Genomic DNA, 15,104 nt, shown 5'->3' with positions numbered 1-15,104 from the left:
ATCACAAACTGGATCAAATCCGAAGAATTTTATATTCTGCAAAAAAATACAAAATGGTTGATAATAGATTTTTTTTATTTTTAATTTTTTAAAAAATATTTACAGTAATATTATACTAGAGAAAATATTTACAGAAATAGACTCTGCAGCCCTCCCCGAGGGCGGCCAGATCACCTTGCCGCCCTTCACTTGGGTGATAGGGTCTATTTTTTAAATATTTTTACGGGTATAATATTTTTGTAAATATTAAAAAAAATTAAAAATGAAAAAAAAATCTTGGTAATAATGTGGCGGCCCACTAAGCTCCAGCTAGAAGCCCAAAGCCCACATTAGTTTGGGCCCATTAATATCTCGGGCGGCCGCTTATCCCCTCCTCCAATCTTATCGTCTCCTCGAAGCTTTCTCCCAAACTGCTCGTCCATGGCGTTCGCCACACTGGTGGGAGTGGGAGGCCTATCGCCTGCCCTCTTCTCCCCCTCCCGCCCCCTCTCCTGCTCCAGCTCCACCTCCGTCTCGGCCCCGTTCATCCTCCGCGCCGGCGGCGGCGGCGACGCCCGGCGGCATGGCCTCCGACGCCTCGTCACCCCACTGAGAGGGAGCGCCTGCAGGGTAAACTGTCGCCTCCTCCTCCTCAGCTTAGCATTTCTAGTTGGTAGCTCGAGCTGACTGATTGGCGCTGCTCGCCGTTCTTTGTTTCCTGTGTATTATTTTGGATAAGTCACACTGTTACGTGTTAATTCACCAGACTTATCAAGCGAGTAGCTCTTCTTTATGGATTCACTGACTCAAGAAAATGCATTTTCATTTCTGTAGATATTTGATTTGTCATGACATTTTCGGTTGGATGTGTGAAATACATTTATTATGCACCATTTCTAGAATAAAAGAATCCTCTCCAGTTCTGTAGACGATTAATTTGATGTGGAAGAATGCATATATCTATGTATTATTTCAACAGGGAGAGAGTACGAACTCACGTGTACTCCAGTGTGCCAATGAGGCTAATGTGGTGACCGAGGATGACATTGTGAACGATGGTATCGATGATGAAACCGCTTCCGATGCTGAAATGGATGAGGATGCTGAAGCAAATGGTGATGAGTCGTCAGGCACTGATGAAGATGCTTCTGTCTCCTGGATAGAGCAGCAGCCTCTTCCTTATCCTTCAGTAAGTACACAAATACCAATTTGTGGTTTTGCACAGAGTAGTAGTGACAACTGTGTGATGGGAAATGTAGGATGCCCTAGAGCCATACATCAGCAAGGAGACGGTGGAACAGCACTGGGGAGTTCATCAGAACATTCACGTCGAGAGGCTCAATGGCATGATTGGTGGCAGTGAGTGGGAGGGGATGTCGCTGGGGCAGATGATGCTATCCTCCTTCAATGAGGGCAGGGAGGCACCCCATCCCCCCTTCTTCCATGCTGCACAGGTATCATTCCGTATGCTGAGCTGTATGTCCTCCATATGACTAATTACTGGACATTCTTTTAGATATGGAACCATGATTTCTATTGGCGATCTATGCAACCTGGTGGCGGGGGAAAACCCCCAGAACGCCTTTTGAAATTTATCAACAGGGACTTTGGATCCTATGATGGCATGATTCGACAATTTATGGATGCTGCATCAACTCAATTTGGTTCTGGATGGGTTTGGCTTTGTTGTAAGTGATGTACAGATGCTTAGCGACATACTTATTAGCTTCATCGTACCAGTTTCAAAATTTGCATATGTTGGTGTGATGAACTGAACTCTTTTTTCTGTAACTCTCTCCAGACAAAACAAGCAAGTTGCCTCATGTGAAATCAAGAAGCCCAATCCCATCTGATAATTATGGTAGACTGGTCATCTCAAAGTCTCCGAATGCCATCAATCCTCTTGTCTGGGGTCACTCTGTGAGTATTAACTTGAAACACTTACCCTACATTGCTATGCCATTCTTCTGTCATGATTCGTATGCAATGGCTAAAGTTGAAATGCAAAGCATACGCCTGGCACTGTATGTCTGCTGGTTTTTTTTTGCCGTATGCATATCCAGCAGGGATCTCATGAGGCTATTTCTTTTTGCAGCCACTCCTTGCAATTGATCTTTGGGAGGTATGAATATTGCAATCAGGTTTCTCTTTCTTTTCCTGGCATTTTTATTAATAAACAATTATACTAACAAAACCTATTACTTTGGGCAACAGCATGCATACTACCTGGATTATGAGGTTAGATGACAAGTGATGCTTACATTTAGTACTTAAAAAAAACATTTTGTTTTACTTATTTTGTTCATGGCTATATCTTTGCAGGATCGGAGATCTGACTATGTCTCCACATTTCTAGAGAAGCTTGTGTCATGGGAAACTGTTGAGTCCAGGCTTAAGAAGGCCGTACAACGGGCAGTAGAAAGAGATGAATATGTTAGCACAAAGCATATAAGGAAGCAACTTTTAGCTCGGGCAAAGAGCCAAATCAGAGCTATGCCTCAGCAGGTCAATGGGGATGCAAGAGAGCAGACCAGCGGTCAAGAGAAGTCCCTAGGGGTGTGACAACGGAGCCAAGTAAGCTACGGCAGGTGGGTCATGTTGCCGAGTTGAACCATGGGGATGATGGACTTGTAACACAGGAAGCTAGAGCAGCTGATCAATCTTCAAGGTAGCAGTATCCGAAGATTGTATGCACATACTGTGGGCAACCCTTTGCTTAATAGCAAATGTTGTCGTACAGGCAGCTTCACAGTTTCTGTCGCTGTCGATGAATAGATCTGTAGTTCGTGACACTGCAGCAAATACAAGTCACAAACCCAGAGTCATGTGCGAGCTAAATTTTGATAGGAGTAATTAGGTTTGAGTATCATAGAGATAGACAAGAATTAGTCACTTGGAGCAAATGAGCCTGACATCTTGTATTCCTGTGCTGTCCATGTTTGAATCCTGAACTTCTGATTGACAAACCAAAGAAAATTGTAGTTCCGAAGAAATACATCACTGGTGTCAGTAATGTTTGTTTCGACAGGCTCTCATGAATTGCCATGGTGGTTGCTTGGTACTTGGTAATGAGGACCTACAGTTTTGTCATAGATTTCCATGAGCTGTGTGTTATTTTCTGGTTGCTCTTGTCCAGGAACTCAATAATAATGTCCTGATGCGTTGCGCTACATTTTTTTAGAAAACAGTCAACTTTCATTACCCAGCTTTGAAACCAAAGCCAAAAGCAGCAGAACAGAGCATTGCTCTGCATTTACAATCTGGTTTCCAAAAGTTTACCTGTTGCACCTGATGCCAGAGATTAACACACTGTTCTCTATTTCTCTACTTATTCTAGCCGTGTTGTTCTACCCTTATATTCTTTATCTCTCTACTTATTTTCCTTTTATGTCATTTGCGCTGATGTACAAAATCCTCGATTTGCAAGTCTTGCGTGTATTCCTGAATAAAAAGAACTTTTGGGAGTAAGGCCGTGTTTAGTTCCTTTCCAATTTTTTTTTAAGTATACGGACACACATTTGAAGTCTTAAACATAGACTAGTAACAAACAAATTACAGATTCCGCATGTAAACCGCGAGATGAATCTATTAAGCTTAATTAATCCGTCATTAGCAAATGTTTACTGTAGCACCATATTGTCAAATTATGGTGTAATTAGGCTCAAAAGATTCGTCTCGCAATTTTCCGTCACATCAAATGGCGCTTAGCAAATGCGGCGGTGCCAGAATTGCCTCTTCCTAGCTTGGTTCCACGGTCACAAAATCTAGTCAGAGATTAGGCCTTTTGCTCCATTCTGTGTCCTGTAACCCGTCCTCTTCTTTTATTTTTTAGTTTTTGGGTCCGTTGTACATAAACTTTATTCCTATTAATAAAAAATGCGCTGCTTGCGTATTAAAAAAAATCTCTACTAATAACCTGGTCATCACATTGACAAAATGACAAGTACAAAAGCGGAATAAAATCGAGTAAACTATTCAAGCAAGCCAGAGAATGAAGAAGGCCTTAGAAAGTTCACTGTTCCTCCCTCAACTATAGCCTCAGTTTGTTTGTCATCCCTATATCACAATGATTTTCGGCCCTTACCGTTCACAAAAACCTCATACGAGATGTCATCCTGTACTGTCCATGTTTGACTTCTGAACTTCTGATTGACAAACCAAAGGAAGAAGTTGCAAGTGAGATCGTACGGTTCTCTTATGGTTGCTCTGGTCCATGAACTCAACAATGTAATTAGTCAAAAAAAAAAAAGAACTCAACAATGTCCATATCCATTGCTCTGCATTTGCAATTGGTTTCCAAAAAAATACTTATTTCATTTAATTGTTTAGGATTCCTACAGGCACTACTATAGTACTACGGAGTAGGAGATAGACAAACCAATCAAATTAATTAGTTTTTTCTCAACAGTTTGCTTTAACCTATTAGTAGTAGGCAACACATAAAGCCTTTTTTATTCCTTCAGTATCAGGGCAGGACTGTATAGCACAATCTTGGAATATCCAAATATCTTTCTCTCTCTCTCCAAGCAAAATCGTTGACGTGATAAAATCTAAAAACATTAAATAAAACAACCACAAAAAAAAATATTTTTTCCTTCTCATCGAAATTATCGCCACACACGAGAGGCTTTTTGTCTGTGCCATCCACGAGTCGCACACTCGTAAGCCACGTCGCCACCGCCGATCAGGAGTCAACACCCCACCAACGGCCCTGATCAGGACACGTGTCCTGAAAGGCTAAAACCAACCTGCAAAATACCCCCTTCCTATATAAACTCATAAAAAACGCTTGGACATGGCGTCCATTGATCTTCCTCCCCCCTCCAACTCCAAGAAATCGACTGACGCCAACGAGAACGAGACGCCATCGCTGCCATGGGTTTGCAGGTAAATTAAACGAATCGTCTTCCTGCTTCTTCTTCTTCTTTTCCCTTCTCGTGATTTTCTTTGTGTTTTCTTGAGCGGATGCGCATAGGTTGAATGGATATTACTCCTCCGCTTGTTGAAATCAATCTACCTGCAGATTTGCTGGTTGTTTATCGTTTAGGATTTTCTTCCCTTTGGCATGCAATATATATCTTGTTTGGAGTACCATACTACCATGTGGTTTAACAGTATGTTAATTTGTAATTAACCAATCTAATCTACCTGCTGTTCGTTCCTCTGTTGGTTAATTTAGTAGTGACAGTGTTCTGGATCAAGTAGCTAGGTAGGTGCAGTAGTGATAAAAGATCAAACCTTTTTGTGCTTTAGACTTTAGAGGAGCCATCAGAAACTGCAATTGATGCCTTTGTTATCCTGTTCTTCTGAACTCCAAATATGCAGAGCAGTTTCCTGAGGTAAACAAATTCAAGTCGATTCTGAACAAATTAGTTGTTGTTCTTGTTGTGCAGGAGGAGTTTGAGGAGTTCGCCGAGAAGGCCAAGACCTTGCCTGACACAATTTCCAACGAGGACAAGCTGCTTCTCTATGGCCTCTACAAGCAGGCAACCGTTGGCCCGGTTACCACTGGTATATATAGGCCTTCTGCTCTTCTTGAAACGATGCATTCATCAATTGAGCTAATTAATTTGCTGCTGTTCAAGTGCTAAGATTCCATATGCTTTCATGATGATCAGGCAAGATTAGCTTTCATATAGTTGCATCTGAATCACTGTTTTGTGTTTTGACTAAAAAGGATTATCGATCTGCTTAAGTTTTGCCACAAATTTAGTGCTTGATGAGTGTAAACTCATCTATCCTTGTAATCTGCTTGTCAATTTGGGGTGTTTAATATTACAATTTCCAGAGGAATTATTCACCTATTACAGTACTAAGTGGTGGTTGTCATTTGAAATTGTAGTAACATATGGTATTCTTATGTTTCTCCCCGATGGGGACTTTGCTTAGCAGCTGTTCTACTTTTTTTTTAAATCATGACCTTTCAAGTTCCAAAGGCAATGCTTTTGGACTTGTTTCGTAATACAGACACCAAAGATCACATTTTATCCTCGAGTTATCGTATCTAACAATTCAGTTTCATCTTTCAGGGCGCCCAGGTATTTTCAACCTGAAAGACAGATACAAATGGGATGCTTGGAAGGCCGTTGAAGGTATATGCCGATCTCTTTAAGTCCTCAAAAACATATATCAGCTAAACTATATAACTTTGTCATATCTGCAAACTCCCATCAATGCTTACAAATCCAAATCATGGTGAATTCAGGGAAATCCAAGGAGGAAGCTATGGCCGATTACATCACCAAGGTGAAGCAGCTGCTGGAGGAGGCTTCTGCATCCACTTCTTAGGCTATTATGAACAACACCATCAATAGTGCTGCATATATGTACCAATAAACATAAATACTATACCATCATCAGGCGCTTTGTGATCATCCCTTCTCTGTACTTGTAATAGTTTCAAGCAGACTCGGTCCTGTTAATTGATCATGACTGTTATTAAGTTTGTCCGTCTTTTCTAAATTTAACTTGTTGCTAAGGCTACGGTTTGGAGTTGTTGGGATTTTCTTATACGCAAGGATTCTATTAAGCATATAATACTATACCCTGTTTAGTTCACGCCCCCTGTTTAGTTGACGCTAAAATTGGAAGTTTGGTTGAAATTGTAACGATGCGATAGAAAAATTAGAAGTTTATATGTGTAGGAAAGTTTTGATGTGATGGAAAAGTTAGAAGTTCGAAGAAAAAGTTTGGAGCTAAACAAGGCCAAGTTGATGGGCTTTTATGTTTCTGTATCCATGATGCAATGAACCTCCACTGCTCTTTCCATTGTCTATACATCTACTACAACGGTACTGGTGTAATTTAATTTTGTGGGAACTGTCATTTCAGTGTAGTTGGTCAGTAAATGCGTACAAAAACATACTAGCAATGATCAATGATATCGATTGCATATGAACAGCAAGCGAAGAAGACAAACAGTAACAACAGTAGACAATGGAAACTGTGAAGGCAAAACAGTACCAACAATTAAATCAAGCAGTAGACAATAAAAGCAAAGAAAGTGAACTGTTGGATAGAGAACAACAGTTATAAACGATAAATAAAACAAAACAAAAAAAATAAGTGCTGCGTTGTATGAACAGCGAACATTGAAACTATCCGGTTGATTGCACTAATAACTGGTCTGCTTTTAAGAAAACATGAATTCTATAGGAAATAGTTCAAAACTCGTAAAATCCGGTAGGACATGCTTTACATTGTCAGACAACCTGTTGCCGCGGCAGCTGCTTACTATACAACTATTTACTCAACAAATATTTATTTTGCATATCTAAATTCCCTATTCTATATTTTTTTTATGTCCATCACTTTGCCAAAAAAAATTTAGACCTATAGTAATTTAGCTTCTTGAGGATACTTTAAACATGGTTAGACAACTCAACACCGAATTAATTGACACACGCCTTCCTCCTATCGAAAGACATTCCCCTTCCAACTGGTCAATTTCTTCTATAACCTTCCTCAATTATATATTTGCCAATCCTTATGAGAGAATTTCTTACTCAATCCATACTTTGTTCATGAGTATAATTAAGTCTGTCTGTCTTCTCTGAATTTAACTTATCGTTTTAAGGCTACGCTTCGGAATTGTGGGAATTTTTCCTAGCTGTTGAATGAACCGAACAATTTGCCTTCAAATTCCTACAATTCTACGAAGTTTGTCTGTCCCTTTTGTGCTTGTTTAAGCCAACAAGGATTCCACAAGCATATACTGTATACTGCAGCCGTCGACCATGGCGTGCCTGCCATACTGGAGTGGAGTGCACCTCCTCTCCTGCAGATTCATGGCATCTTGAGAAAAGAAAAGAGTCAGGGAGAGGATGAGGATGGCAAAAGATGATGGTGTTTCTCTCTATCCATCCATCTCCTCTTTTGCTGGAATAATCAGGATGATGCAATGAACCTCCACTGCCCTTCTCTTGTCTCTACTCAAACACATCTACTATGTACTACTGAAGTATAGTTTTTTTTTCGAACGCGTAAAAGGATTGCACGTCAATATATTAGAAGAATAGAGTTTTTTGAAACACGACGCACTCAAATAGACCGGCCTATGCCAAGGAAGGAAGAAAAACAAAGATAAAAAATAACGAAAGGAAAGGAACTCTGCTCCAAACAACTGGAGGGGGCAGAGCCACTCTACGCTCCCAACAATTCCCCAAAGGAAGCGACGGCCGCTAACGACCACAGCCGGCCCTCTGAAAGGATGGACTCTAGGACTACTGCGACCGAAGAAAGCACATAGTCAAAGACCCTAGAGTTATAGGACTCTAGGACTCTGGGACTACTGAAGTATAGTAAAGTTGCAGTAGTGTATTTAGTTGGACAACTGTCATTTTAGTGTAGTTTGATAGTAACAAGTGTGTGCAAACAAACTGTATGATTGCTTGAAAAGTAAATAATGAAAGCAAAAGGAGGAAAAACCAGTAAACTATGAAAGCAAAGAAAGAAATTGTCTCATTGCATGAACAGTGAACAATAAAAGTAGAGAAAGAAACCGTTTGATTGCACGACTGGTAACGGTTTCTTCTCTCTTTTGTTTCCAGGGTAGTAACTGTTTCAAGGCAGGGATTTTACATCATTTCAGCAAAACAAGTTCAGATTCCGGAAGAAATGTTCCGACATTATCTGTTCTAAGATCTACACAACAGAAACAAAGAAAAAAAAATGTTCAGTCACCTGCAAGTGCATTTCTTTACCAAGTTATCGTTGGAAGAGGGGTTACCCTTGCTAGTCTGGTTACGACGGTTACTATGCAAAACCGAAAAAAAAAATCAGACAAATTTCATCCTAAGTTTAAATTTTTATTTAATTTTTTAGTAACTTATTAAATAAACCTGGTATTTTTCATTACCACGCCATGGCAAACAAGTAACCACCCATATCTTAAACCCAAGTCACAAGCGCTGCCCACTGACACCTCGGCCCCACAGGTAGATAATAATATTATTAGTCAACGAGGCTGTCCTGTGTAGCAGGAGCAATAGGTGCCAGTGCCCAAATGCCACTCTCCCAAGATTTCATTCCCAAATGCCACCCGGGCCCACATGTCAGCCTCACTCTCCATTCAAACAAAAGTGATGCGGGACCCAATGATGAGTGAGGCTGACATGTGGGCCCGAGTGGCATTTGGGAATGAAATTTTGGGAGAGTGGCATTTGGGCACTGGCATTTGGCAAATAGTAAATTCTCCCACACATAACTAACCGCTGACATGTGGGGCCCACACAGCCGGCCGAGACATAAACGACCCACTGACATGTGGGCCCCACGGAGCCGTCCCGTCCCCGCACTTTCCCCTACACACACCAGATCCCCTCTTCTAATCCCAACCTCCAAAACTCATAAAACTACTCTAAACCCTACTCCACTCCCGCTCCGCTGTCACTGACAACCATGGCCCACCACGTCGCTCCCCTCCTCCTCCTCCTCACGCTCGCCGCCGTCGCCGCCGCCGCGTCGGAGGAGGCGGCGGCGGCGGATACGGAGGCGGCTGCGGCCGTGGAGGCCGGCCTGCTGGTGCGGCGCGAGGCGCAGCTCGCGCGGCTCGAGGAGCTCACCGAGTCGCTCGCCAAGTCCGTCCAGGCGCTGGAGTCCGCGCTCGCCAGATCCGTGGAGCCCGATCCGCCGCCGCCGGCAGCCGCCGCGGCGGCGCCCGGCGACCGGAGGGCGCCGCAGGGGGTGGCCGTGACGAAGCGGAGGCCCTACTGGTCCGAGCGGTTCCACTTCGCCGCGGCCGCGCGGCTCGGGGACGGGGCCTACGCCGCCGCGGCGACCGCGCTGCCCTACGAGGACGCGGATGGGCTCACCAAGTACTTCGCCGTCGGCGACTCCCGCGGCCGCGTCTTCGTGTTCTCCGCCGCCGGGGACGCGCTGCTCGAGCTGGAGCCCGGGGTGTCCGGCGAGCCGCCGGTCACCGCCCTGCTCGCGTACCTCTCGCCGCGCCGCACCGATTGCTTCCTCTTCGCCGGCCACGCCGACGGCTCCATCGCCGCCCACCGCCTCATCGAGTCGTCCCCGCACGGCGATGACTGGCTCACCCTCGCCGCCGCGTCGTCCCGCCTCCTCGTCCGCGGCCTCGACGCCGCCCCCGTGCTCCACCTCGAGGCCCACCACGCCGGCCGCGCGCGCTACGTGCTGTCCTGCGACTCCGGCGGCCGCATCCGCGTCTTCACCGAGAACGGCACGCTCTACGGCACCGCCATCGCCTCGTCGACGCCTCTCGCCTTTGTGAAGCAGCGACTCCTCTTCCTCACCGAGGCCGGCGCCGCGTCGCTCGACCTCCGATCAATGTCTGTCCGCGAGACACCATGCGAGGGCCTCGCTGAAGCTCTCAATGGCTCCCTCCCAAAGGCCTACTCCTTCGATCCTTCCGAGCGCTTCAAGGCCTATGGTTTCACTGATGCCGGCGATCTCGTGCACGTCCTGCTGCTCGGTGACATTGCCAGCCTGAAATGCAGGGTCCGGGCAATCAAGAAGGCTGAGATCGACAACCCCGTGGCGATACAGACGATCAAAGGCTACCTCTTGGTAGCCAGCCAAGATAAGATCCTTGTGTACAACACATCAACTCAGTACTATGGGAGGGTTGGGGCTCCCCGCCTGCTATTCGCCACATCAATCAAGGATATCAAGTCTGTGTTTGCGGGTTCTGGTGGCGTGATGCCTGCTTCACCAGCTGGGAAGCCGCTTGTTGCCGCGGACAGGGAGAAGCTCGTGATCTTGGGACTCGGAGATGGTTACATTGCTATATACAGGTCCAACTTCCCGGTGTACAAACCGGAGAGCAATGCTGTGGTGTGGAGTGGTCCAGCGCTGCTCTTCCTCCTGTTCTTGATTGGCATTTGGCAAGTCTATGTAAAGAAGAAGGATTCGTTGGGCTGGACTCCGGAGGAGACATTTAACACCTCAGTCACAGCTCCTACAGGGAGCATTTTGAATCATTCGACCAGTGACCGTGCCTTCGCTGATAGCTCAACAAGAACTGGTGAGCGAGGCTATGTTGATGGCACAACAAGAGCCAGTGATAGAAGCTATGTGGATGCCACCACAAGAGCGACAGACCGAGCCTATGCTGAGGCTACCAGGGGTGTGGACCTACGGGGTGGGGCGTTGAGAGGTGCTCCAAGAAGGTATGTGTCCCCTACTAGATATACAGGGGCCGCAGGAATTCCATATCGACCTGTTTCAACAGAGCCTGTGCTTCGAACCACACCGGAGCTGAAGTATCGAGGCCCAGGTATGGAGCCCCCTGGTTTTCCCAAGAAAAGAGACACATTGTTCTCAAGCAACCAGACAGTAGTAGATGATCATGTTGATTGACTGTTTAATTAGCGGTGTAGACAACACGCTAAATTTTGAAGGGGTTTTGAAAATCCTGCACCAATGTGGGCAGCGATCCACATGTGTGTTGTTGTAAGATGTAACTCAAAAATGTTGTATTTGCATGAGTACATTACAGCCATTGATATGATGCTGCAGATGGTGAAATAACTTTGAAATTTATGGGTTACATTATAGCTATGAAAGAAGGGATTGTTGAGCTGTTTTCGTATGACTTCCATCTTCAACGATGTAGGAAAATTGGACAAGTTTACAATAATTTTTAACAATGATAGGCTGGTAGGATGTACTATGGAATTGCTTTAATTATACAGTGGCGTGTTGAGCATCAGAAAAATTCAGCAAGTTGCATTTGCAATAATTTTAGCCATAGACACTACAATATCAGTGAGATCTTTTTTTTTTTCAGAATTCACTAAAGTTATTAATGACACAGTTTGCAAACTTTAAAGCTCAACACATCACGTGTAACATTTTAACTTGATTTTCTATCACTATCTGATCTCTCTATTACCTTTTTGCTTCCAAGATAAGGAGGATCTGCTGACTGCCATTGCAGATATTTTTTAGTGGTTGCAACTGCTACATCATCTTAAGTTGGTGACAATGACATGGGGCTTAGAATGGTAGCCTGTGTTGTCTAATTTTTGTGTTCTTTTAGCATGACAAGTGATTCCTTCAATCTGATTCCCATCTATAGATGATAACCAATTTAGTTATCTGGGAGATATCATACCAGAATTTATTCTGACAGTTTTACATGAATTAGAATTTAATCTGACAGACATGAACTCTGCTCGGTCTGCAGACTGCAACTACAGGATTCACCGGTTCAGCCATTTTCTGCAGGACAGCAAAAGGCCTTGCATTCCTTTGTTCACTGAAGTACTGTTTAGCAAAAGACCAGCGCTGTCAGCAGCCGGATCAACATCTGTCACAACCGGAATATGACAACCCTAGAGTTTCAGAAGTTGAAAGCGGGTGGAGCATTCAACTCTTTTTAGGTAGGTAGGTTCAGACTTTCAGTAGCAAATCGTTTCGTAGGCGAGCAGGATCAGCTGCCTGGGCCTTGCATCCTGGAAGTAACTTCATGCTTCTAATTGTAGAGCAATGCTCCTGTCGTTATGCTAAAACAAGTTCAGATTCGTTTTGGTTAACATTAACTTCCACTTCCTCCCTTGTAGTGGGTATTATTCCGTTCTATTTCAGTGGGCAGTAATTCATTGCTAGGCCCTTGCATTATCAAACAAGATTTCACCAAAAAAATGTAGACCTGATATATCATCGAAAATAAACCGGATAGCAGCAGAACTGAAACTCTGGGATGACAACATAATTTGAGCACAAATGACCCACTATCATTGCCTCTAAAATGCAGAAACCGGAGGCAGTGAAACAGCACAAATTTGAACTTGAGCAACAACTTACTGAAACAAAAAGATATGAATATAGGAAAACAATGTAATTCTTTACTGCCCAGTGGAAATTTTTCACCGAGGAACAGAATTCATCAAATGTGAGTATAATGTAAGCTCCAATGTTTGCTCACAGGTGAAGTGAAAAATGCAAAACGTATCCTGACTGTTGCATCTTATTACAATCTCAAGGCCTAGAAAACAAACTTCATATTCATGGTAAAATCACGACACTGAACCAGTTTCTCTCGTCTAAGTGGACTTAACGATGAAGTTTTGGCGGCTGATGGGGTTCATGATGACTGGTGGTCCAGCGGTGCGAGGCCAGGCCTGGAACTTGGTGTCAGTGGCTTGCCACCACTCCTTGTCAGAGACAGTCTTTGGAATGGAACCTGCGTCCAATGAATGAAGCAGATTAAGGTCCAATCTTCCGGGAGGTTAAGCACATGCCTGTAAGACTAAACTCACCTCCAAATGCCTTCTTGTCAGAAACAAATGTGTCACACAGGTAAGCAATGGCGAAGGATCCAACCAAGGACCCAGCAATGTATCCGGCCGTCATTTTTGCTGCACAATCATGAAATGGCATACAGATTATCAAGTCTGATAGAAAATGAATGTTACAGATTATTCATATGAAGAGAAGCATGAGTGAACATCACAGTCTAGAAAAACAAGTCCCCTGCTAACTGTAGTTGTTCTCAAACTATAAATAAGCAGCTTTCTTGTTCATTGGTATAAACACAACAGACAGACAAAAGGAAATAAGCTCCAGCGTACATATAGTCAAGCGCAATTGTGTAGAAATGCAGATAGTCAAATATGATTCCAAGATATACAACTTAATCTCCAGCTAGTTTAACAAGTTAGATTAGTGCAAGATCAAATGGCGGTCCTCTTGAAACAAGTGATATGATAAATAATACTGGACTTATTGTGGAAGAGTAAATGTGCAGTACGACTCAAACCACAGCCTACATATACCTTAACAGAATCAGTTATAGATAATAGAGTAGACACATCATTTATTCTACTGATAATACTCCACTATCTCACAGCCAAAATGCAGGAGCAAACTAGACCCAAGGGGGCTTATTGCTAACTGTCGAAGTTGTCAAAACTATAAATCAGCTGCTTTCTTGTTCTTTGGTACGATGGAATAAGTTCCAGTCTTCCAGCACATACATAGTCATCCACAGTTAGAAAATATAACTATCACGCCTCAAGCGCAAATGTGTAGAACTGTAGATAAGGAATATGCGATTCCAAAATATACAACTGAATCTCCAGCTAGTTCAACAGATTAGATTCGTGCAAGATCAAACAGTTGTCCTCAAACAAGCAATATGTGATTCACTGGACTTATTGTGGTAGAATAAATGTAATTAAAACCACAACCATCATATATACTTTAATAAAAATCAGCTGAAGATATAGACACCTTGTTTATTTATTCTCCTGACAAATGCCCTACTCTCTCACAGTCTCACATAGCAACATCTAGACCCAAGGGGATTATTGGTTGAAGCAACGGGTTAAAATGAAAGGGTTGGCTTGGGTGGGAGTGGATGGTTCATCCAATCGAAACCAGTGGTAGTATCGATGGGGCCATTCTTCAACTATAATGGTGTCAAAGTATATGTTCACAACAGCAATTTTCTATTCGTAATGTGTATTAATAGTGGGATTAGCAAAAAGTCATTTGCCTCCGCCCCTGCTCCAATTAATCATAGTATTTGGTTAAGAGGATCACAGAGTAGACTCCGCGATCGATCGATCGATCATCCCTGAGGAATCGGTAGCTTGTAATCGATCAAACACGACCACTTCAAATCTCGACGATTCATGCACAAATTCATCAGAGAAGATGAAACTGGGACCCCCAAAACGCAGGCGAGCTCGCTGCGCAAACACGGCAGGACCCACGAACGAACGAGTTAGGAAGCCCAGCTTATACGTAGAGAAGTCCGACGGAGAGGCGCAGCACCATGGAGGAGATGAACGGAGAGAGCAGATCCGCGAGAGATCTGGGAGCCCTAGGTCTAGGGGGGCGGGGGTCGGCGAGCACGTACCTTGGTTCGGATCGGATTCCGCCGCCGCCGCCGCCGGAGAGAGAAGAGAAGAGAGGAGAGGAGACGCGTTCCTGGAAAGGAGGAGACGGTGGCTTCTTGGCTTCTCTCTCGTGCGGGTTAATGATCGATTCCTATATGGGCCTCGTGGGCTTTTTTTGAAGGCCCATAGCATGTTTATGCAAAATGGCCCCTGGATTAAAAAAATTGCAAATATCCAAAAGGAGGAAGGGGCAGAAGTCAGAACTCACAAGCAAAATTCTGTGTATAATAAACCTGCAGCTAGCTGCAGACT

The 15,104-nt window shown here is 43.9% G+C and overlaps 4 protein-coding genes across 4 annotated transcripts; 3 read left to right on the top strand and 1 right to left on the bottom strand.

The window, feature by feature from the left end:
* The first annotated feature begins 377 nt into the window (after positions 1-377).
* Positions 378-3,051, top strand: LOC4339922 (superoxide dismutase [Fe] 1, chloroplastic-like). The gene is made up of 8 exons (NM_001420999.1): positions 378-609; positions 959-1,168; positions 1,239-1,433; positions 1,496-1,667; positions 1,781-1,899; positions 2,075-2,101; positions 2,194-2,217; positions 2,302-3,051. The coding sequence occupies exons 1-8, from the start codon at positions 421-423 to the stop codon at positions 2,539-2,541; spliced, it is 1,176 nt and encodes a 391-aa protein (NP_001407928.1). The 5' UTR covers positions 378-420; the 3' UTR covers positions 2,542-3,051.
* A 1,725-nt stretch (positions 3,052-4,776) lies between these two features.
* Positions 4,777-6,437, top strand: LOC4339921 (acyl-CoA-binding domain-containing protein 2-like). Its single transcript, NM_001420998.1, has 4 exons — positions 4,777-4,866; positions 5,373-5,490; positions 6,009-6,071; positions 6,185-6,437. The coding sequence occupies exons 1-4, from the start codon at positions 4,855-4,857 to the stop codon at positions 6,265-6,267; spliced, it is 276 nt and encodes a 91-aa protein (NP_001407927.1). The 5' UTR covers positions 4,777-4,854; the 3' UTR covers positions 6,268-6,437.
* Positions 6,438-9,334: 2,897 nt separating this feature from the next.
* On the top strand, positions 9,335-11,494 carry LOC4339920 (uncharacterized membrane protein At1g75140). The gene has a single exon (XM_015785666.3). The coding sequence runs from the start codon at positions 9,379-9,381 to the stop codon at positions 11,302-11,304; it is 1,926 nt and encodes a 641-aa protein (XP_015641152.1). The 5' UTR covers positions 9,335-9,378; the 3' UTR covers positions 11,305-11,494.
* Positions 11,495-12,774: 1,280 nt separating this feature from the next.
* Positions 12,775-14,902, bottom strand: LOC4339919 (uncharacterized). The gene is made up of 3 exons (XM_015785541.3): positions 14,813-14,902; positions 13,209-13,307; positions 12,775-13,132 (listed from the first exon to the last, which is right to left on the bottom strand). The coding sequence occupies exons 2-3, from the start codon at positions 13,300-13,302 to the stop codon at positions 12,993-12,995; spliced, it is 234 nt and encodes a 77-aa protein (XP_015641027.1). The 5' UTR covers positions 13,303-13,307; positions 14,813-14,902; the 3' UTR covers positions 12,775-12,992.
* Between the last annotated feature and the right edge of the window lie 202 nt (positions 14,903-15,104).

This window comes from Oryza sativa, chromosome 6 (assembly GCF_034140825.1).
Source record: "Oryza sativa Japonica Group chromosome 6, ASM3414082v1".
Lineage (NCBI taxonomy): Eukaryota > Viridiplantae > Streptophyta > Magnoliopsida > Poales > Poaceae > Oryza > Oryza sativa.
Note: the sequence above shows the minus strand (reverse complement) of the source record. Positions and strands in the feature narration are given on the sequence as shown.